The sequence below is a fragment of the Rhinoderma darwinii genome, chromosome 8 (assembly GCF_050947455.1).
Source record: "Rhinoderma darwinii isolate aRhiDar2 chromosome 8, aRhiDar2.hap1, whole genome shotgun sequence".
In the NCBI taxonomy this organism is placed as follows: domain Eukaryota; kingdom Metazoa; phylum Chordata; class Amphibia; order Anura; family Rhinodermatidae; genus Rhinoderma; species Rhinoderma darwinii.
The window spans coordinates 105328073-105352112 of NC_134694.1; the positions used below are offsets into that span (position 1 = coordinate 105328073).

At 38.9% G+C, this 24040-nt stretch overlaps 1 protein-coding gene across 1 annotated transcript; it reads right to left on the reverse strand.

The window, feature by feature from the left end:
- Positions 1-1349: 1349 nt before the first annotated feature.
- On the reverse strand, positions 1350-22089 carry LOC142659717 (cytochrome P450 2F3-like). The gene is made up of 10 exons (XM_075836124.1): positions 21743-22089; positions 19269-19444; positions 17930-18092; positions 12645-12794; positions 12292-12452; positions 11288-11464; positions 11034-11175; positions 10073-10260; positions 8493-8634; positions 1350-1726 (listed from the first exon to the last, which is right to left on the reverse strand). Exons 1-10 carry the CDS (start codon positions 21762-21764, stop codon positions 1545-1547), a joined length of 1503 nt encoding a protein of 500 aa, XP_075692239.1. The 5' UTR covers positions 21765-22089; the 3' UTR covers positions 1350-1544.
- Positions 22090-24040: the final 1951 nt, after the last annotated feature.

The following is a 24040-nucleotide window of genomic DNA, read 5'->3' on the forward strand; positions in this document are numbered from 1 at the left end:
GAGATTAGGAAATATCATTGCCATAGAGGGGTGTACTTGGTCTGCAGCAATGTTTAGGTAGGTGGTATGTTTTAAAGTACCATCCTTGGACTGTGACCAGCTGAGTATACTGGCCTTGCCACTATATTGAAAACCCCTCTGCAGTACAGTCAGCAAATAACCCCTAGCAAAAGCCAGACATAATTTCCCATTGATCCCAGCCTGCTGTAAATGTCTTACTTATCCGGTGTCCAGTTCTGTTAGAGACATTGTGAGTTGCCAAAAAAGACTGCCATGGGTCTGTTATATGTCTGATCCTATAGCATTATTACTGTATTAGTAAACAGCTCATAAAGTGATAGCACCAATAGCTCATGAGGACTGGCTTAATTTGCGCCACAAGGCCAAGAGCCCGAGGTGGTACTGTCAAGTAGAGGGCATCTCCATCACTGAATGAAGCTGCTGGTACAGCGTGAAACGCGTAGCCTTAATAAAGCCATTTTTTTGTACACTACTACCATTTGACTTGTTTCTGATATCAGCAGTGCTCTTTATGGTTCATGTTTTTTTGCTTTCTATTTTTTTTTATATCAATTGCTCACTGTTTGCTACTGATGCACAGCTTTGCTGTTCTGCAGCCCAGCATGTGAAATACGATCCTTCCAGAGCCAGGAAGAGAGGAAGGGACCGAGGAGACGGGAGCAGTGGTGATAAGAGCCATGTAATATGTGACGTCCCGTACTACGGGGCGGGGGGGGGGGGGGTAGAGTGAACACGTGTTCAAAGTACGAGACGTCACATAAGCAAGAAATATACAACAGGAACAAGGTCATGTTACTACATGGCTTACAGAGACATTTCAGCTACAGACATTACATTAGTAAGTGACTAATCTCATTGCATTTAAACCATTTGTACCCAATTTTTAAAGACCAGACAACCACTTTAAAATATCGCCCCTACTTCACATGGGAAAGTACCCAAATCAGTCTAGAAATGACTCTTTTTCATTGAGATTTATGTATGAAAATTTGGTTGGTATGAGAAACTTACTGCCATTCCACTTCAATCCACAAGCTCACTGGTATAAATGGGCATGCGTTTAGTTCTTACATAAGGTGAGCCTGTGAAGAGTTGGGGAAAAAAAAGGAGCGCTTCTTAATAAATTTGTTGCATCTTATTCAAGCTTTTTTCTTAAGACTGGCATATGAAACGCCAGTCTTCATAAATCTCTCCCATTGTCTTTTTTTGCATAAAATTTAAGGTGGACGTTCACTTTTTGAAGAACATTGTGTGGCGCGAGCTGCATGTTGCCACTTTTGTGTAATTTGAGTTAAGGAAGGACCAGTAAATCGCAATGACAATTAGTGTACATAGTATCTCAATAACTTTATTATATTTTACTAGATATTGTGTTTACTATGTTGAAGATTGGTACCTTTCAGTATAATAGAGATTTTTTGAACTTCCGCTTATCTACCAATGCAAATTACAATGCTGACCTCTACTGGCAGGCACAGAATTAAATCTAGAATGACATCATAAATTCTTCTTCACTGAGCAGCCTAGCGAGGTACAGCAATGAGCTGGTAAGAAGCGGGCACATTGCCAACACCGCTGATTGATGGGGAGAGGTCGATCTCATCAGGATGCACTGTGGGCTTGAAATTAAAATTTTGCAGGAATGTAGTAAAAAAAAGGAAAAGCTCCATTCGGGCTAAACCTTCGCCCAGACAAATGCGTTTACCTGCAGAATAAAAAGAAATATGGTAAATTCCGAATATAAAGTTCTGTAAAAATAAATAAAATAAAAGTTTAAAAGTAATAAAAGTAAAAATACCACTTTTTCACTTATCAGTCTTTTATTATAAAAATAAATAATAAAACAAATAAACTATACATAATTGGTATCGCCGCGTCCGTAATGGCCTGAACTACAAAAGTATTTCGTTATCTATCCCGTGCGTTAAAAGCCATAAAAGAAAATAATAATAACCCATACCAGAATCACAATTTTTGGGTCACTTCACCTCCCAAAAAATGGAATAAAAAAAGATCAAAAAGTTGCATGTACCTAAAAATGGTACTGATCGAAACTACAGTTCGTTACGCAAAAAAACAAGCCCTCACACAGCTTTCTTGATGGAAAAATAAAAAGTTATGGCTCTTAGAATATGACAACACAATAAATTAATGATTTTTTATAAAAAGTATTTTATTGTGCAAACGTTATAAGACATAAAAAAAACTATAAACATTTGGTATCGCCGTATTCGTATCGCTCCGCAGAATAAAGTGAATGTGTCATTTATAGCGCACGGTGAACGTTGTAAAATAATAGAGTAAAAAACTATAGTAGAATTGCTGTTTTTTAGTCACCACGTCCCTTAAAAAATAGAATAAAACCTGATCAAAAGGTCGCATGCACCCCATGAAAACGGCAATGAATTCCACAAGCGGTCTAGTTTCCGAAATGGGGTAACTTTTAAGGCATTTCCCCTGTACTTGTACCTCAGAAGCTCTGCAAATACGACATGGCGCCCAGAAACCAATCCAGCAAAATCTACAAATAGCGCTCTTGCCTTTCTGAGCCCTGCCGTTTGTCCAACCAGCAGTGAATAACCACATATGGGGTACACCGTAATCGGGAGAAATTACTTTACAAATGTTGGGGTGCTTTTTCTCCTTTATTCCTTGTCAAAATTAAAAACTTTTACCTTTTATTGGAAAAATTTGATTTTCAATTGCACAGCCTGATGCCACAAAATGCTGCAAAAAAACTGTGGGGTCTAAAACCTGCCCACTATACCCCTCGATAAGTTCCTTGAGGGGTGGAGTTTGCCAAATAGGGTCACTTTTGGGGGGTTTTCACAGTTTTGGCACCACAAGACCTCTTAAAACCGGACATGGTGCCTAATAAAAAGGCATCAAAATCCACTAGGTGCTCCTTTGCTTCTGTGGCCGGTGCTTCAGACTAGGGCCACATGTGGGATATTTCTAGAAACTGCAGAATCTGGGCAATAAGTTGTGAGTTGTGTTTCTCTGGTAAAACCTTCTGTTTTACAGGAAAAATTTGAATAGAAAAGATTTTCTGACAAAAAAAAGAAATTTGTAAATTAAAGGTTTAATAAACTTTCTAAATGCTGTTTTGAATACTTTGATTGACTAGTTTCTAAAATGGGGTGTTTTGGGGGGTTTCTAATATATTCAGAACTGAACTGGTACCTAAAAAAAAGACTTGAAATTTTATTCAAAATATGAGAAATTGCTGCTTATGTTCTAAGCCTTGTAACGTCCTAGAAAAAATTAAAATGTTAAAAAAATGATGTCAACATAAAGTAGACATATGGGAAATGTGAACTAGTAACTATTTTGGGTGGTATAACCATCTGTCTTACAAGCAGATACATTTAAATTCAGAAAAATGCTATTTTTCCAAATTTTCTCTACATTTTGCTATTTTTTACAAATAAATACTAAATATATAGACCAAATTTTACCACTAACATAAAGCCCAGTGTCTCACGAGAAAACAATCTCAGAATCGCTTGGATAAGTATAAGCACTCCGAAGTTATTACCACATAGAGTGAAATATGTCAGATTTGAAAAATGGGCTCTCAGCCTTAAGGCCCAAACTAGGTTCCGTCTATAAGGGGTTAAGGTAGATTTATTTACACGTCACATGATTTAGGATATTATATAGTTTTTTTCTCCCAGATTGTGGCCACTATTGAAATTAAAAGACAACTCCCATGATGAATGTGGGCAGTCATGTAGATGTTTCTGAAACACACTGAGAAGACAACGCTGCTGTTGCAGCAGCAGCAACATCTTACTCCTATATACTTATATTGAACAGCAGAGGGAGCCAGATCATTGGTGAGGAAGTGGATGTACAGAGCTGCTTTACAGGGAGAGAACCGGCCTGCCACAGAAGCTGCATCACAGAGAGAGAGAGACGGCCTGATCCGAAGTGGTAACACAGTGAGCATGAGCACGTGGAGAAAATGGAGACAGAGCCTCAAGCTGGTATGCAGCGACCAGACCAGAGCTAAAGGACACCTGGTATACAAAGCAACTAACATAGAGTGCAACAAAGGCAACAGCTATAACAGAATCTTTCTCAAACCTTTGCTATACAGTTGGACTGTTCCAGTGAGCCGTGCCCTAGCCTTGTGCTGTCATTGTTGCCAGCAATATAAGGACTGCTTCAGCATCCATTTTTAGGTTAATCATATTCATGCCATTGCTGTGCACTGTTCTAGTTTGTTTTCTGCATTCGTCCAAGTAAAAAAGAGTAAACTTCAACCACTGTCCTCCTGCACTTTATTTTCTTACCTTACTGTAGGAATGCCTTCCACTTGCATACGAATACAAAATGGGATGACGAGTAACAGTGTATGCAGGTTATTGACCAGGTGACTGTTTTTCACAGCCTTCAAAATGGCTGCTACTTCATGTCCAAAATAAAAACATGAAGAGCAGCCCTGGAGCACAAACTTCTGCTCTACAAAGTGAAATATTCTGTAGAGTAGTGGTCTCCAGTAGTTTCCAAACTACAACTACAAAAAGGGCTCTAGGTCTTCCCCGGGTAATTATAGACCAGTAAGCTTAACATCCATCGTGGGGAAAATGTTTGAGGGGCTATTGAGGGACTATATACAGGATTATGTGACAAAAAATAGTATTTTAAGTGACAGCCAGCACGGTTTTACTAAGGACAGAAGTTGTCAAACTAACCTAATCTGTTTTTATGAAGAGGTAAGCAGAAGCCTAGACAGAGGGGCCGCTGTGGATTTAGTGTTTTTAGACTTTGCAAAGGCATTTGACACTGTTCCCCATAGACGCCTAATGGGTAAATTAAGGACTATAGGTTTAGAAAATATAGTTTGTAATTGGATTGAGAATTGGCTTAAGGACCGTATCCAGAGAGTTGTGGTCAATGATTCCTACTCTGAATGGTCCCCGGTAATAAGTGGTGTACCCCAGGGTTCAGTGCTGGGACCACTATTATTCAACTTATTTATTAATGATATAGAGGATGGGATTAATAGCACTATTTCTATTTTTGCAGATGACACCAAGCTATGTAATATAGTTCAGTCTATGGAAGATGTTCATGAATTGCAAGCGGATTTAAACAAACTAAGTGTTTGGGCGTCCACTTGGCAGATGAAGTTTAATGTAGATAAATGTAAAGTTATGCATCTGGGTACCAAAAACCTGCATGCATCATATGTCCTAGGGGGAGCTACACTGGCAGATTCACTTGTTGAGAAGGATCTGGGTGTACTTGTAAATCATAAACTAAATAACAGCATGCAGTGTCAATCAGCTGCTTCAAAGGCCAGCAGGATATTGTCGTGTATTAAAAGAGGCATGGACTCACGGGACAGGGATGTAATATTGCCACTTTACAAAGCATTAGTGAGGCCTCATCTAGAATATGCAGTTCAGTTTTGGGCTCCAGTTCATAGAAAGGATGCCCTGGAGTTGGAAAAAATACAAAGAAGAGCAACGAAGCTAATTAGGGGCATGGAGAATTTACACTACCGTTCAAAAGTTTATGGTCACTTAGAAATTTCCTTATTTTTGCAAGAAAAGCACAGTTTTTGTCAATGAAGATAACATTAAATTAATGAGAAATACACTCTATACATTGTTAATGTGCTAAGTGACTATTCTAGCTGCAAACGTCTGGTTTTTAATGCAATATCTACATAGGTGTATAGAGGCCCATTTCCAGCAACCATCACTCCAGTATTCTAATTGTACATTGTGTTTGCTAACTGTGTTAGAAGGCTAATGGATGATTAGAAAACACTTGAAAACCCTTGTGCAATTATGTTAGCACCGCTGTAAACAGTTTTGCTGTTTAGAGGAGCTATAAAACTGACCTTCCTTTGAGCGAGTTGAGAATCTGGAGCATTACATTTGTGGGTTCGATTAAATTCTCAAAATGGCTAGAAAAAGAGAGCTTTCATGTGAAACTCGACAGTCTATTCTTGTTCTTAGAAATGAAGGCTATTCCATGCGAGAAATTGCCAAGAAACTGAAGATTTCCTACAACGGTGTGTACTACTCCCTTCAGAGGACAGCACAAACAGGCTCTAACCAGAGTAGAAAGAGAAGTGGGAGACCCCGCTGCACAACTGAGCAACAAGACAAGTACATTAGAGTCTCTAGTTTGAGAAATAGACGCCTCACAGGTCCTCAACTGGCAACTTCATTAAATAGTACCCGCAAAACGCCAGTGTCAACATCTACAGTGAAGAGGCGACTCCGGGATGCTGGCCTTCAGGGCAGAGTGGCAAAGAAAAAGCCATATCTGAGACTGGCTAATAAAAGGAAAAGATTAATATGGGCAAAAGCACACAGACATTGGACAGAGGAAGATTGGAAAAAAGTGTTATGGACAGACGAATCGAAGTTTGAGGTGTTTGGATCACACAGAAGAACATTTGTGAGACACAGAACAACTGAAAAGATGCTGGAAGAGTGCCTGACGCCATCTGTCAAGCATGGTGGAGGTAATGTGATGGTCTGGGGTTGCTTTGGTGCTGGTAAAGTGGGAGATTTGTACAAGGTAAAAGGGATTTTGAATAAGGAAGGCTATCACTCCATTTGGCAACACCATGCAATACCCTGTGGACAGCACTTGATTTGAGCCAATTTCATCCTACAATAGGACAATGACCCAAAGCACACCTCCAAATTATGCAAGAACTATTTAGGGAAGAAGCCGGCAGCTGGTATTCTATCTGTAATGGAGTGGCCAGCGCAGTCACCAGATCTCAACCCCATAGAGCTGTTGTGGGAGCAGCTTGACCGTATGGTACGCAAGAAGTGCCCATCAATCCAATCCAACTTGTGGGAGGGGCTTCTGGAAGCATGGGGTGAAATTTCTCCAGATTAACTCAGCAAATTAACAGCTAGAATGCCAAAGGTCTGCAATACTGTAATTGCTGCAAATGGAACATTCTTTGACGAAAGCAAAGTTTGAAGGGGAAAATTATTATTTCAAATAAAAATCATTATTTCTAACCTTGTCAATGTCTTGACTATATTTTCTAGTCATTTTGCAACTCATTTGATAAATATAAGTGTGAGTTTTCATGGAAAACACAAAATTGTCTGGGTGACCCCAAACTTTTGAACGGTAGTGTAAATTATGAGGAAAGATTAAAAGAATTAAACCTATTTAGTCTTGAAAAAGGACGACTAAGGGGGGACATGATTAACTTATATAAATATATTAATGGCACATACAAAAAATATGGTGATATCCTGTTCCATGCAAAACCCCCTCAAAAAACAAGGGGGCACTCCCTCCGTCTGGAGAAAAAAAGGTTCAACCTGCAGAGGCGACAAGCCTTCTTTACCGTGAGAACTGTGAATCTATGGAATAGTCACCGCAGGAGCCGTCACAGCAGGGACAGTAGATGGCTTTAAAAAAGGGTTAGATAATTTCCTAGAACAAAAAAGTATTAGCTCCTATGTATAGAAATTTTTCCTTCCCTTTTCCCGTCCCTTGGTTGAACTTGATGGACATGTGTCTTTTTTCAGCCGTACTAACTATGTAACTATGTAACTATGTAACACCCAGCATGCCGTTACAACATACGGCTGTCAGCTCATTCTAGGATTGTAGTTTTACAACAGCTGGAGAGCCATTATGTGGAAAAGAGTGCTCTAGAGTAATATAATGGAATATCCATAAGCTTATGTAAGTTTTTCTTATTGGTTGTGGGGGTCATTTGCACTTCAATGCAATATGTTGGTCAATATACTTAAAGCACTAGCGCTATTAACACTTTAGGAGACTAGCAGTGCACACCCAATGGAAGAAACGTCCTAGAGTCATTAAATAAATGACAATATAATTATTAAAGTGATTAACAGGCACCTATTAGTTACATTAGCAGTAATAATATGATTCATTTTCTTAAAGGGGATATCCCATCAGGACATTACCTGTTCATATGGCCTTATTATGGCATGTGAATGTCATAGAGGGGGGTCCCCCACTTGGGACACCCTCTTTGTGCCAGAACATAGAGCTGCTCTGTAAGAGTGGCTCCCACTTTGGTGGGCCAAGTGTGTCCAGCATTACATGGACGGTCATTCATTGGCTGTCTACAGCTTCTCCTGGCGATAACAACTGGCTGGCAGGGTTCAGAGACAACTACTTTAACATGAGAACTAAAGCAGAACTATAAAACAAAATCATATTATTGTCTTGTTCCAATTTTTCACCTGCTCCATGTGCCATGTGGAATGGTGTCAGATGAAGGAAACTAGGTCACTGAATGTTAAACACTGGGCCGCTTGGCAAAGGGTGTAGGTTACTGTATACTTTCCCTGGCAAGATTGGATTTTGGAATTATATTTGGACCTAGGTAGGTAAATGGGATGTACTGTAGACCCTCAACTTTAGTCAATGAGGCACTTTTAAGTGAATCAGCGATATACAAGATTGAATCTGTATTTATCAACATAGAATTACTGTACCTGTAGAGAAAGGCATAAAAGCATCATTATTCTTGAAACGATTATTTTCATCCAAGAAATTATCTGGGTTGAATATTTGTGGTTGCTTGAATTTCTCAGGATCATTGTGGACGGAGCTGAGGACTGGGATGACATTTGTGCCCTGTAGAGTAGTCACATAAAATATTCATTATTATGTTTGTGCGGAGCGACCGGGCCAATCTATGTATTTAAATGCCTTTTAGTAATGTGTGCACAATTTACAGGACTGTGGTATTTCCATACAGTTGGGAGGTGAGAAACACATTGCTCTTGGAATAAAGTAATTCTGCTATTGTATTTATTTCCTGCATTATGATCTGGTTGATAGCGGTTGCTTATCAAAGGTATACTGGCTGGCAGTATATTTGCAACATGGCAGTGAGGAGTCTTAACCTGGGCGCCATGTTTCTGATGTTCAAAAATTGGAGTAAATTGCCCCAATGGGTAGTATTCAAGCTACTAGGTAGCAAGAGCTTAGATAAGAAGGACTGAAAGATGTAAAGAGGCGCTTAGAGAGTGCAGAGAGCTGTGTGAAATAACTCGGGTCTCGGGAAGACTAGCAGAGACTTGTGGAAGAACGTTTACCTGTTAAACCCATTTAAGATATTGTACCACCTTAGGTGTTGTAACCATTAGGCTTGCCGTGTCTCTTAAAAAGAAGTAACCGTATGCTTGTATGCCACTGTAATAACAGTTGGGTGTTCAGTAAAAGATAATTCTTTCACATTCTTCTGGTCTGTGATTGCCTTTCTTTTATGGGGGAACCACTCGAGTAACCCCACTTTACAAATTGTCCCCTGATGACAAATGTGTTAAAGAGGCATTTAAATCCAACATGCCTGATCCTTTGTTCTCGCAGGAGATAAGCAGCTGTCAGAGGTGTCTGGCAGACGCTTATTCTCCTCCCCCCATTGAAATAAATTGAGCTGAGTGGGCTGGTGGAGTCAAAAGTAATAGTTGTTTCCTGAAAGGGTGTTCGTTCAACATCTATCTCTTGTGTATGGCCAGCTTTAGAGAGTTAACCACTGATGGGTCCCATCCTCTGTGTGGGGTGAAATTGTGAACTGTCTATTAGTCTAACTCCTCAGGTTTTCTGCCGAGCTTTAGCTCTATCAGAGAAAGGTTGAACTTGATGGACTTTCGTCTTTTTCAAACTAAGTAACTCAAAGTTGATGAGTGAATCTCATTTATTTTACTTATTTTCAGATAAACATTAAAGAGGTTGTCCTATCTGGAGTACCCCCTCTCTAAAGCAAGCCATCCCAATGATCAGCTAATTGCTTCATGTCCAGTATCTGAAACTGTTTTAAAGTGGGAAGAATAGGCACTGTAAGGGAAATGTAGTATTACATGGTGCCCATTGAAATGAATAAACACTCATGTAATACTTGGTTGTGTCAAGTCTGCCAAAGCCAGAGAAGTTGTTTGCAGCAGGTATAAATGTTCTTGGGCATGGAACCAATCTTTATGAAAACAATATGCCCTAATAATGTATTCGGTCAATGGTTGTGTGACAGAACTTAATGTCACATTAACCTCCAAATGTACTGCACTCTCACCTTAGGCAGATGATGACCTCTGAACTGGGTGTCCCGTATGACGGAATGAGGTAGACTCAGTGGAATTATACTGGTAAAACGTTGTATCTCGTGAATCACAGCATCCGTGTATGGCATCTTGCTTCTATCCTCCACTGTTGGGCATCGGTTTCTTCCAATCACTTTGTCTATCTCTTGCTGAGCTTTCTCTGGTTAGACACAGGGTAATTCATGTGAGGTTCAACACAACATTGAAAGAGCTTCTAGAGCTAAAATACAGTACAAGTATCCCACATAGTAATTTTGAAGATCCCATGTAGTCATATACTTATTATTCTACATATTGTGACTTTCACAAACTGAACATGTAGTAGGCAAGAGAATAGGGGTTGTGGTCGCACCTATGCCTTGGTGACTGAGGGGGGCCCTTCATCCACATAAGAAATCACCGGTATTATGAATGGTACATGGTAGGTGGGGACCCTGTCACAGATTTTGCATTGGGGCCCTGGAGGTTCAAGTTACGCCTGGTTGGGTACATGACCTTTTTCAGATCTAATATGTAATGCTCCTAATCCAGCCTCATCTCATAATAGATTGTGCAAATGCCTAGGTTAGAAATATTTACTATTCTCTCTTTGGAGACATGAAGACAGATCAGGTATATTGCAATCTTTACTCCTAATTACATCCCTGGTAGTGACTATTTAAAAGGGGAATGTATACACTCCTCCTCTCTGGGACACCCACATCTCGGGAAACGATACCATCCGCCTGAAAAAAAGGTGTAAAGGTGGCCACTTATCTCTGGTGCTCTCTCTTTTGAAGTCTCGGTGAGTATCTGGCTCGGCTATCTCCATAACTTTAATAGACTTCAGTGGAGAGGGCCATGTGCATACCTGGTCAACTCTTCTATATATGGCTGCAATAGGGGGTCAGGTGGGTGGAGGGCTTCACCAACATGAATCTGACTCCTACATACCTGTGATATCTGGGTATTTCATCAGAATAAGAAGTCCATATCTTAGAGTAGTGCTGACAGTTTCTGTTCCTCCAAAAAACAAGTTATGAGTTGTCATCACAAGGGTCTCTATGTTGAAGCTGCTCATAGGGTTTCCGTTCTCCTGGTACCAGCCAAAAGGATTTATATAGGAAGAATTGATAAAGTGCAGAAATAAAAAAGGACAAAAGTCTCACTGCTAATTAGTTTTTGGGTGTATGACTTTATTTACTTACCTTTTGCATCTTGATAAGGAAGCAGTCTATGAAATCACGTGGACATTCAGGCTGAAATGTTTTCTCATGGTCCCTAACGTTCTCCAGCACAAAGGTTTTAATTTTTTCAAAATTTGTAAAAATGCGATTGTGAGTTCCTGGCAAGTAATTCATGATTCCAGGAAATATATTGTAAAACTGTTCAGGATCAAAGTAATTGTTAATAGACAACTATTTAACACATGACACCTACACTATGATAATACAAAAATAGAGAAAAGACCTATCACATAAATCGAGATATCAGTTGTTATCACCTCTTGGTAGGTTTTGTCTGGCCATAGAGTCGCCACTTCAGGGGAAATGTAGTTTTACATGATGGCCTTTCAAATGAATGGTTAACCATGGGTGCTCCAGAGCCACTCTTAGTTAGGGGCTTTCCCCTCGAGCTCCGGACCCTCCTTCTATGACTAATCTTCATATAGTTCACATTTAATGCTAATCCCCGAATCAAGTACCTTAGCAGCTTCTGGCTAGTTAGGGTATGGCTGTTTGCGTGCTATTTCCTATCACTTTGAATGCATAGATGGGAGCATGGGTGAAATGGACTAAAATGGGGACCAAACAGCTTGTGTTTGGGATTAATGACGGAAATGGGCCAAAAACGTAGTATGATAACTATTGAAGCAGGGTGCATTGAATTTCTATAGTTTGAAAACACTTTTCCTAAAATTGCTACAAAAATATTGCACTGTTTTGGCAATTATTGGTAGGATCTCGTCTTCACTACAAACAGGGACCCACAGGGAAATCATGAGGCCCCATTAAAAAAAAACTCAGAATGGGCTCCCCTACCTACTGAGAACTTTGCCAAATGTACTGTGCCTGTATAAAAGTTAATATTCACTATTCTAGCCCCCTCACCATGGGTCCCTTAGCTGTCATCAGTTTTGCCTCCATGGTAGCTACACCAGAGACTACAGGTAAGGTGAAGTAGATCACAAAAGTAATTTTTTGGTTCTCACCCTTCCCCAGGCAGAACTAATGACTAGAAAATTGTCGTTGATGAGTTCAAGAAGTGACAGGAACCTCTTGTCCTCATAATCGAACCGATGACCAAAGACGATTGAGCAGATGACATTGGAGACGGCTCGACTCAAGAAGAAAGTTGGATCAAAGGTCTTTTCTATATGAGAAAAAAAGTTTCAGAGTTTCTAATGTTCATTTAGATGCAAATTGTATTAATAAAGAACTAAACATTGAGTCATTTGTTAATAAACATATATTTAGTGTCATCTTCTACAAACTATTTTTAACAATTTTTTTAACAGAATTAGTACAGAGAACATGAGAGATTCCAGGATCTCCCGACACTTACGCTTTGTGTTCCTGAACTCTTCCAACATGAATTGCGCTTCTTCTTGAATTCTTTCCTCTATACTTCTCTTCCCCATTCCAAAATTTCGAAGGGTTACCAAAGCAAAACGCCTGAGGTTCTTCCACTTCTCCCCATTGGAAAATGCTATCCCTAAGTTAAGAGAAAATATTTATACACAGTGAAAGTTGTACTTATAAAAATAACATAGTTTTTATTGAAGTTAAAATTAACCCCTTCCGGACATTTGTCATATGGATACGTCATGGAAAGCCAGTGCTTCCCGCAATTTGCCGTACCCATACGACAAATGGTGGACACCGGCTCAGAAGCTGAGTCAGTGCCACCATCCCCCAGTGTCAGCTGTACATTACAACTGACAACCTGCTGTGTGTTTTCTCCGATCCACGCCATTAACCCCTTAAATGCAGAGGTCAAAAGCGATTGCTACATTTAAGATGTTTGCAGCTCGTCATCGCCACCTCAGTAACGAAATTGCCGGTGTGCTGGTGGCTGCAATGGCAACCGGAGGCCTAATACTGGCGTCCTGGTCTGCCAAGTACGGAAGCCTTCCAGGCCCTTAGATGGTTGGTAGCAAATCAGCAGTCCTGCAATGCGATTACAGGGCTGCCGACTTCTGTTATGGCAACAGGAGGCCATACAATGGTCTCCTTCTCTGCCATTACAGAAGCTGATTAGGCCCCGCCCAGAAGCGAAGCCTAATCGGCTTGCTGTCAGTGAATGACTGACAGATCTAATTCATTGCACTACATAGGTAGTGCAATGTATTAGAAAAAAAATCAGACAGTTGGACCTTCAAGTCCCCTAGTGGGACTAAAATAAAGTGTAAATAAAAGTGTCAAAAACGTGTAAAAAAGTAAAAAAAAGTTGTCAAAATCATAATAAAAGTTTCAAGTAATAAAATAAAACACAATCGCCCTTGAAAAAAAATAAACCATACATATTTTGTATCACCGCAACCATAACGGCCTGAACTATAAAATAATATGTTATTTATTCCAAGTGGTGAACGGCGTAAAAAAAAACACGTAAAAAAAAAGATACCATCATTTCTGTTTTTTGGTCACTTTGCCCTATAAAAATTGGAATAAAAAGTGATCAAAAAGTGGCATGTATCCAGAAATGGTACCTATAAAAACGATAGCTCGTCTCGCAAAAAACAAGCCCCATACAGCTCCGTCGATGAAAAAATTAAAAAGTTATGGCTCTCAGAACATGGTGACAGAAAAAACCCATTCTTTTTACAAAATTGTACACATTGTGTCTTTGCTTCTGAGGCCGATATTTCAGTCCATTACCACACTAGGGCCACATGTGGGATATTTCTAAAAACTGCAGATTATTATTATATATTAATATTTATATTAATAAATATTGAGTTGCGTTTCTCTGGTAAAACCTTCTGTGTTACAGAAAAAAATTGTAAATTTCACCTCTACTTTGCTTTCATTCTTGTGAAACACCTAAAGGGTTAAGAAACTTTCTAAATGCTGTTTTGAATACTTTGAGGGTTGAAGTTTTAAAATGGTGTGACTTATGGGGGATTGTATCGTATAGCCCCTCAAAGCCACTTTACAACTGAACTGGTCCCTGTAAAAAATAGTCTTTTGACATTTTCTTGAAACTATGAGAAATTTCTGCTAAAGTTCTAAGTCTCGTAACGTCCTTGATAAATAAAAGGTAGTTCCAAAAATGATGCCAATGTAAAGTAGACATATGGGAAATGTTAATTAGCAACTATTTTGTGTGGTATTACTATCTTTTTTATAAGCAGATACATTTAAATTTAGAAAAATTATATTTTCTGCAATTATTCAGTACATTTTTGTGTTTTCCGCAATTAAATACTGAATGTATCGACCAAATTTTACCACTAACTTAAAGTACAATATGTCACGAGAAAACAATCTCAGAATCGCTTGGATAGGTGAAAGAATTCCAAAGTTATTACCACATTATTACATTACCACATTATTACAACATTTTTATTTGAAGGTTGAACTGATCACAGGTTGTCCCACTGCTTAGATCCCCAGTAATCCGGTGCAATCTGCAAGTGTGTAATTTTCTCTGTAGCACCATCACAGGGGAAAAGAACCATTACACAACTTCAATTGAAATCAATGATCTGTGTAGTGTTCAGAGCGGCATTCAACAGTCTGCTGGTTGCTATTGGAAACAGTCAACGAGCTTGTGGACGGACATACTCTCAACAGCTTAGTTTAGCTCCTACAATGCGGTGGGATGGTTCATTTTTTTCTACACCACATTGCTGTACAGTGCCTGATGTAAGGATGACACTTTCTAGAATACAAATAACCAAACTTTGTGCAGACATTGAACCAGTAAAGAATGCTGGGAGATTTCAGCTCAGAGGTCTGCAGAATTGTAAATGCAGCTCTGGACTATAATATAAACTGTCACTTAGGATCAGTAAAAGAAGTATGCGATGTATTTACAAAGCTACTCAACTTTTTATACAACAATGTATGAAGATTTCCTTAGAGATTTTACTCCAATTTTTTTTAATGATAAAAACAAGTTCAATAAATTTGTTTGGCTGGTTGTGCAGTCCATGGTGACACAGCAAATTTTTATTCCAAATATTTGTGCCAGATCTCGGAGTCCGGTGGTCAGAGTTTAGGCCAAGAGTGTTATACATTACATTGTAAAAGATCCAGTTACTGGTCTAATCTGCAGCCCTCACAATATTTACTGTGCAGATCATTTTTATCCAAAGAGAATGGGACACGTTTTGTTTAAGAACAGGACTATGAAGTGTCTATGTTTGAATAATGGTAGGAACACAACTTTGTGAATAGCTATCCCTCACTACTCAGGCACAAACACTAATACTATATTGTGTAACTGCGGGTCATAGGACGGCCACTAAATAAAAGGATTATATGAGAATTATTTTTGTTATGTGATGTTACCTGAACTGGGAGTGAAGCCAGTAGTCACAATGCAAGATATTTTGTGGGTTGATGTAATAGTGTAAGCAAACATTCTCTTGTCTTTTTGTCATGAAATGTTTTAATGCCTTTACAAAACATACATTAAATTATAAAGCCAAGGTCCAATTACTGCAACTCCCTCCACTTACTAGAACAAAGTGGTAGCGGCGCTAAGAAACTGGTGTGACACTCTATTTCCTGTGCTGCTCAGCTTTTTTTGGGGGGGCAGCATGATTACGCTTGTCCATTAAAGTCAATGGCCCACCGCGCAGCCTGCGGAAAAAGACACGTGGAACCATCATAAGACAAAGCAATACGGCACTTTTCTGACACACACAGTAGTAGGTACCATGCCGATCAGACATTGAGGGCATTAGGGGTAGATGTACAATATGTGCAACCTGTGCAGTTGCACAGGGGACCAGTGGATTGGCATGTAACATCTGAGCACAGAATCCCCAAAATAAAAGGGGAGGTAGCATGGTCTAAAAATGCCTTTATGGCCATATACATGTCCTTGATATATATACATATATATATATATATACATACATATACTGTATATATATTTATATGTTTACTGCACCTTTAAGCATTATTGTCCCATTGTTTTAGTTGTTGCTGTGGTTCTATTCTTATTCCCTCCTCTACTGGATTTTTTACAATGGTGAAACCGGCCATTGTCTGGCAAGATGGAAGAAAAGCAGCTGCGATGTTCTGCAGTGGAGAAAGAGGATGTCTATCGAAGATGTCAAGAGCAAGTTGCACCCATTGTGTTTGACATTTGTTTTGAACCCGTAAGTCAGGTGATTGACTTGTCGACTTGTAAATTATAGGCACCAGTACGTCCAGTACGGCCTGGACGCTATTTTATGACTGCATTTACCGCTCTGTAACAGAGTGATGGTGGACGCTTGAGCTTGCTTACGTCATCACATCTGAGGTGAGGCTGCGCTTCGGATATAAAACAGCGGTGAAACATTTAGTGTTCAGTGTCGGGAGGAAGCTGGGAATGAGCTACACTACTACGTGCTATAGAAGGAGAGATGCTGTTGTAGGGGAAGGTGATAAAAGCTGCAGTGGAGGTGGAAGTGGAAGAAGGGATTGGGCCACCGATTGTATGAAGACGAAGTTTGACTGGTGAGGACTGAACTAGTCAGTATCAGATCGTTGACCATGAGATGGCAACAGGTCCTAAAGTAGGAGCAAGATTGGTGGTCTAAAGCTCCACTGTACTGATGGCTGAGCGGTCAAGAAAGGGAACATACAGTAGAAGAAGCATGGCCTAAGATAGTTATAAGAGGTGGGCAGCATAGTATTCGACTAATGAGAGAGTCGGTCCACATGGAGGCTTGTAAGGTCTGAATTACAAAGCAGCCAGCAACCACCAGCACAAGGGGCAGTAGGCCCAAAGCATGCAGTAGCAGCCACCATCTTCAGGCCTACCATGCCAACCATGCCCTCGGCCAGTCACACGAGAACAAGGTAGCCATGCTGCCTGCCTGAATTGTAACTAAGTCTCTGCCTCTTAAAAGGAGAAGATTGTACATTATTTTGCCTCCCAGAGTGGGAAGAAATGTACATAATTTATGTGGCCATGTGCACCATCAGCAGCGGCGAAAGAACTGTACATATTTGTAAAAGCTAAAGTTGGCACTATAACTTCCTGCTATCCCTCTCTCCCAACGACATCAATGTGGTGTCTCCAACATCATACCCCACTACTATAAGCAGGCAAACTGGATCCTACTCTCTATTAAGCATGAAGTTGGGTTGTAGAGAGATTTCAAACAATGGTAGGATAATTATGACTGGCCAACAAAGCACTGGGCACCAGTAGGATGCACCAAACTAATAGTCTAGGGCTGTATATTCCTGAACATCAGCTGCCATCATACTTAACCCCTAAACCTGAGGCACAGAGGCATTAAACCACTGGACATCAAATAGCCTATTCGGGAATTCTGGCAGAATGGGGGAGTCCACCTTTCAAGTGCGGCTGCAAACAGTGCCTTTTACTCTGGAGGACTCAGCATGTCTATGTATTAGACAGACAGTCCATCGATTTCAATGTAAAATGTGTAATGCTTTTTTCACCTTAGGTGGTGCTGCAGAGAAATTACTGTTGGGTTCCCCCACAGATTATAGCTGATTGCTGGGGGTTCCTAGCATATGGACCTGTTTATCATTAGGGCACACTTCTAACAAAAAAAAAAGACTGTTTAAAGTGGACATCCCCTTTAAATTAGCCAAATGCATGCTCTTATACCAATGATAAAACAGTCAGTGCTACAGTACAGAAACACTTACCATTCCCTTGAGTGAATCTGTGAACTGCAGGAAACTCTCCTCTGCCACTAAAATTTTCAGCCTGTTCCACCAAAGCTTCCTTTACTGCTTTGTATCCATAGAGAACAACATTGGGTCGTGATCCTAGGTAGATGGTGTAGACTGGACCATATTTGTCACTTAGCTATAAATGGAAGGATATAAATATCAGACAACTAAGATAAAATAATAATCAATGACTGATGTAATTTTAAGGTATTCTATCCTGAATGTAGTTTTATTTTTATTAATTTAATTTCAGATTGTGGAATGGATTTTCTGCCATTATGATTAGTATATATGAATGTCATAGATGTCATAGATGTCATAGAGTTGCTCTCACTCGTGTGGACCTGACACTACATAGTTTCCCATATATACAGGCACCAGCAGCTTGGATGTTTTACCTTTTTATTTCTAGTGATGTCTCGGCTGCCTGCTGAATTAAAATCTATAGAAAAGAATCAATAAAAGTACAAATAATAATTTATAAAACCTTGTATAAATTATTATTTGTGCTTATATTGATTTTGAAATGATATTATTGTACTCTTTGTTTTTGAATAGCGATTAAGTGGTCAAATGATGGCAAACCTTGTATGCCGCAGAAGAAGCAAAAAGGGTGAAACCCAGAGTGATATAAGGCAGGTAATTTTATTGATGAGCTCTTATGGATTTTATAGTATGCCAGATTGTGTCTGCTTTCTGTAGAACTTGTGGTATGGAATAAACTTGGAAACTCATGGGATCTTCTTAAGAACTACAAGAATCAGCACGAGCACTGTGAAGATATACTGTACGATACACATAAAGGAGAAATGTAGTATTACTTGGCGGCCATTCAAATGAATGGGCAACCATGTAATACATGACAGGTCCAAGTTATGATCACTTTTCTTGGTAGTTCTCTCATCTGGCTGATAGACGTGTGTCCCGAGCGGGGTAACTCACCTATATAATTTCTATAAGCTCTAATAGGGCATAAGAACAGATCCATATGTATCCATAGGACCCCAAGTACCCAGTGAATGTCAACATTTTGCATATACCAGGCCAGTATGCATTGGAACGCCAATTTTTTTGTACTGTATAGGAAAGCGTAGTCTACTGCACTTTCCTATACAGAGGTATTTAGTAAAAAAAATGTATACTGCTTTTTCTTTATTTTTACAATGGGAGTTAATAGGCGACCTATACCACTTTATGTTTATACAGTTTCACGCGTCGCTTTCTGCTCGGAGTCATATGTTTGTGAATACTGATGACGTTTACGTCGGATGGAAGAAAAAAATTAGATGTGAATAGAATCTCATGTACATACCTCTTTTAGAGATTTGACCAAATTTTTGCTGTCCAACTGATGGAGGTTTCCGAGAAATGGCAGGGCTTTAGGGCCTGGTGGGAGTTTGCTCTTTCTCCTCTGAAGTAATATTAGAAAAGAAAAACAGAGAACGACGAATGCTATTGTCATAGACCGGAATTCAATCCTTTCCCAACCTGAGAAATCAACAAGATATTCAAATTCAAAACGATACTCATGAAAAATCTCAAAAATGAAGGTAGTGGTAGTGGTGCAACAATCGTGGATTTAGCCCAGCAATGGACTAGAAGGTTATATGCTAGACCTAAATTGTGAAATAGTTATGGGGCATTGACACTACAAGGCCACATCTAAAGATGTAATTCCAAAAGTTTATTAATCAATCACAAAACAACTAGCCATCATGACCTAAAACTGGAGACCATGACCTAAAATCACATAAAACTGAATTAAAAACACAAAGGTTGGTGGTCAAGGTTCAATACAGGTTATGAACTAAACTTAGGGCATTGCACAACTAAAAATAGATATGTCCCACATAAATACTGTATACCACAGGAGTCCAAAATAACTTAAATATAATATAATATAAGTAGAAAAATCCCAAGTCAACAATAAATGTGCATTAGACAAAAATCACTGGAAACAATAGTCCAAGCAAATACCAAACCTGTCTGACACATGCTTAGAAACACAAAACCACCTCAGACCTAAAGGTCAGGTTTAGGGTTAGTGTTAGGGTACACCATTTTTTTTTCATTTCACTATTTTTGTGTGTAGTGGTTTTTATGTCATTTTTTCCCACACGTTGGCTGTGTTGTTTTTTTTTTTTTATCTTAAAATGTATTATTATCTTTTATCATTTTTTTTTAAAATCTTAAAATGTATTATTATCTTTTATGCATTAAGATCACTTTTAGGATATTTATTATGGAGTTTTGTACTATTCCTTCTATATTAATGGCATACATTAAATAATCATCTATCTTTTACAATAGAAAAAAACATTACATTTTTATCACGTATTACTATTATACAATTCATGGTTAGTCTTAATTGTATGCACTCGCACTTTAGAATTATCACATCATTACTATCATTTTTTTTTCCGATCAACTCTCACTGTTAATATCTTAGAATTGATTTATTTATGTTATGCAGGTTTGCTTCAACTATCTATGTTCAATTTCTAATATTTATTCAGATGCCTTTTCAGATTATAGCACTTTTCCAGGGGCATATTTAACCCCTTTAACCCATCATGACGTAGCCGTACATCATGGTGGGTGAGGAGAAGCATTGAGCGAGCTCACGGGCTGTGCCCGCTCCATCTGCTGTGGGTGCTCTATAGCAACCACAGCATTTCAGTCATTAGAAAGAGGGCAGGGCCCCCCTCTGTCATCCCATCATCCCCCCGTGAAAAAAAATTTAATAAAGTTTGAAACAATATACAAACATTTTTTTGAAAAAAATGTAAAAAAAAACTTTTCTAATCTTTTAAAAATAAAATAATGTAAAAAGAAGAAATAAACATAAAGCATTTCACCGTGTCCATGAAAGTCATAACTATCAAAATATTACGTTATTTATCCCTAAATTAGTTTTTTTTATGGATACCAGAGTAATATGATTGCATACATATTGATCTGGAAAAATGAAATTGGGGCAGATTATTCTATTTTAAACAATTTATCTATCAAAAATTAAAATACTTAGATCAATTTCACTATATTTGGGATAAATTTAAAGATACTTTCTCTGCTCATGGAGGGGGGGGGGGGGGGGAGTAGTATCAGGAGAATTTTTCTTAAATTCTTCTTTTTAAATGTTTTTTCGCATTCTTTGCAACGATTTGCCGCGACTATAAAAGACAAAAAATGACAGATTAAAATGTTCCCTTAAAGTTAATCACTTTTAAATATGGAGCTAATATGGATATAAATTATGCTCATGTGAATTAAGCCCTACATGATACATACTATATTAATAGGTTACCATTAATAATGAATGGTTATGTCGCAATTTTGCAAAACGGCAGCATTGTTTGCACAATTCCAAAAATTGCACAAAAGAATACAACAAAACCAGCAAAAGTTAGTGATTACATTTGGTAAAAATTTAAATATGATAATACAATTTTTGTCCACATAAAATTATTATTACCCTGGACAATTAATTACATTGAGAACTACTACAATTGTAAATATAAAATCCATGCCCATAATTTATTGGAATTGTGTGTCATGTCTAAATGTCTAAATTGTATTAGAATGTGAGATGTAAACCCTCTCAGAGGTTTCTCACTGCTCAGCAGAAAGCTCCAAATTATACAATTGAAGGAAATTTGAAGATTCCATTAGGTCGACACCTAATTAGATGATATGGGCGTCAACGCAACAGCCGTTCTTTGCATGGGATCAGTCAATTATTCCAGATATATATTATTATATATATGTATAAAAAAATATTCTGACCTGTCACCATATTGGGAAACATTTTTCGTCTTGAATTTCAGCCGTGGTGGGGTCTTTGTGGGTTTAATCTGTGTTTTGGTTGTAGAAGATCTCAGAGAAGAATTGTGTTTCCCCCTTTCTTCTCAATGACTATGAGTGGTGTGACGCTGATTCAACCTGCAGCAACTGTGGATAATAGTTTCAATGTAGGTTTGTTGTCCTATGCAATGCTTTATGGAGGTTCAAATATCACTTATACGCCTTATTTGAATTCTATCCAAGCATCAAATTAATCCTATTAGTTCTTTCCTTCACAGTTTAAAGAGTTATTCCCATCCAACTTTTCTGGGAACTTTTCTGTTTTTCCCTGTACAGTAGCGCTCCTGGCAACCTGCTGTTCAGGGAAGTGCAGGACTCCCCTGTTTATTTGTAAGATCTAAATGATGCATTTTCATAGACCCGACTATTATCAAGTTGAAAGCGCATGTTATTTCCTTTTAGTCCTTATGCACGGCCGTATTACTCGGTTATGCATAGACCCGTAATAGGGCATCCATAAAAGTACATGGGGCCTTGCTATACCTCCAACTGGAAAAAATGGTTGCATGCTCCACGACATACAGAGATATTTTCCAATATACAGCATCTGATGGAACATCATATGAAGTAGGAATCTGCAGGGTACTTGTAAAACTTCCTGAACAATGCTTTGCCGTGATGCACATCATGATACGTTACATTAACTGGATTACAAAAATATGGCTGCTTTCTTACAGAAACAGCGCCACACTTGTCCATGAGTTGCGCGAAGTATTGCAGCTTAGCTCCATTGAAGTGAACGAGGCTGAAATGCAATACCATACACAATCTGTGGGCAGGAGCTGAACTGTTTTTGGAAGAAAGCAGGCAGGTTTTTTTCCCCCTAAAAATGTTTCTAGTTAAGTTTTTAGCAATGTATTAAACAATACAACAACAGTCAAAGGGAGAGGGGTCAAGGGGTGGAAAGGCGCAATAAACACCACGACTAAATGCACACATTGAATCATGGCGTACATGGTACGGGATGATAAGTAGCACGATTGTGAGTAAAGTTGCATCTTCCCAGTATGGTGGAAGGTAGGCGCTAGGTTAGAAATCTCAAAATGGTCCACTCCAACACCTAGCTTCTTTAAGGTGAGAATTTTAATAGGGGTTCCCTGGGAGTGAAAACATTTTTCAGGTGTTCCTCTATGGTTAAAAAGTTCGGAAATCCCTGCCTTTCCACTTAACCTGTTGTAAGATCTTAAAGGGAACCTGTCACCAGCATTTCACCTATTAAATCAGCAATACCTGGTGGTAGTGGTGAAACATAATTTCTATATGACCTATAATTGTCTTCCTAGTCGGCTTTGTAGCTTTAGTATTCATTTTTTTAGTGTTCCCACACCGTATGCTAATGAGCAGAAAAGAGTCAAATCTTCATTCCTCAAGTCTTTCCGAGTTTACCCCGTCTCCTTACTTTTGATTGACAGCTCCTCGCCACACAAAATCCTGAGCTTGCGCATTGATGTCCTCTTCTGGTGTGTGCATACAACGGGACACCGGCTTATTATGATAAAAGGCGCAAAATGTTTTCAGACCGTTATTTACAGTCGGAGGAGGAGTTTAGGAGAGGGGATAACGGCAATGAACTTTTGATAGCAGCGGCCAGTGAGGGATAAGTAAAGTTTAATAGGTGAAATGCTAGTGACAGGTTCCCTTTAAAGAGGCTCTGTCACCACATTATAAGTTCCCTATATTGTACATGATGTGATCGGCGCTGTAATGTAGATTACAGCAGTGTTTTTTATTTAGAAAAACGATCATTTTTGACTGAGTTATGACCTATATTAGCTTTATGCTAATGAGTTTCTCAATGGACAACTGGGCGTGTTTTACTATATGACCAAGTGGGGAGAGAAGTGTATGACACTGACCAATCAGTGACCAATCGGTGACCAATCAGCGTCATACACTTCTCTCCATTCATTTACACTGCAAATAGCAATATAGCTATATCGCTATGTGCAGTCACATAAACACACTATAACGCTACTCATGTGTCATGACAATGAATATACATTACCTCCAGCCAGGACGTGATGTGTATTCAGAATTCTGACCACTTCTGTAGTGTCTCTGTGAGTTACAGCACAGCACAGCTAGATCTCGCTGTGAATGACAGCTTACAGCATAATCTTGCGAGACTACACCTGCTATGCTGTAAATCACAGAGAGTGTTTATGTGACTGCACATAGCGATATAGCTATATCGCTAATTGCAGTGTAAATGAATGGAGA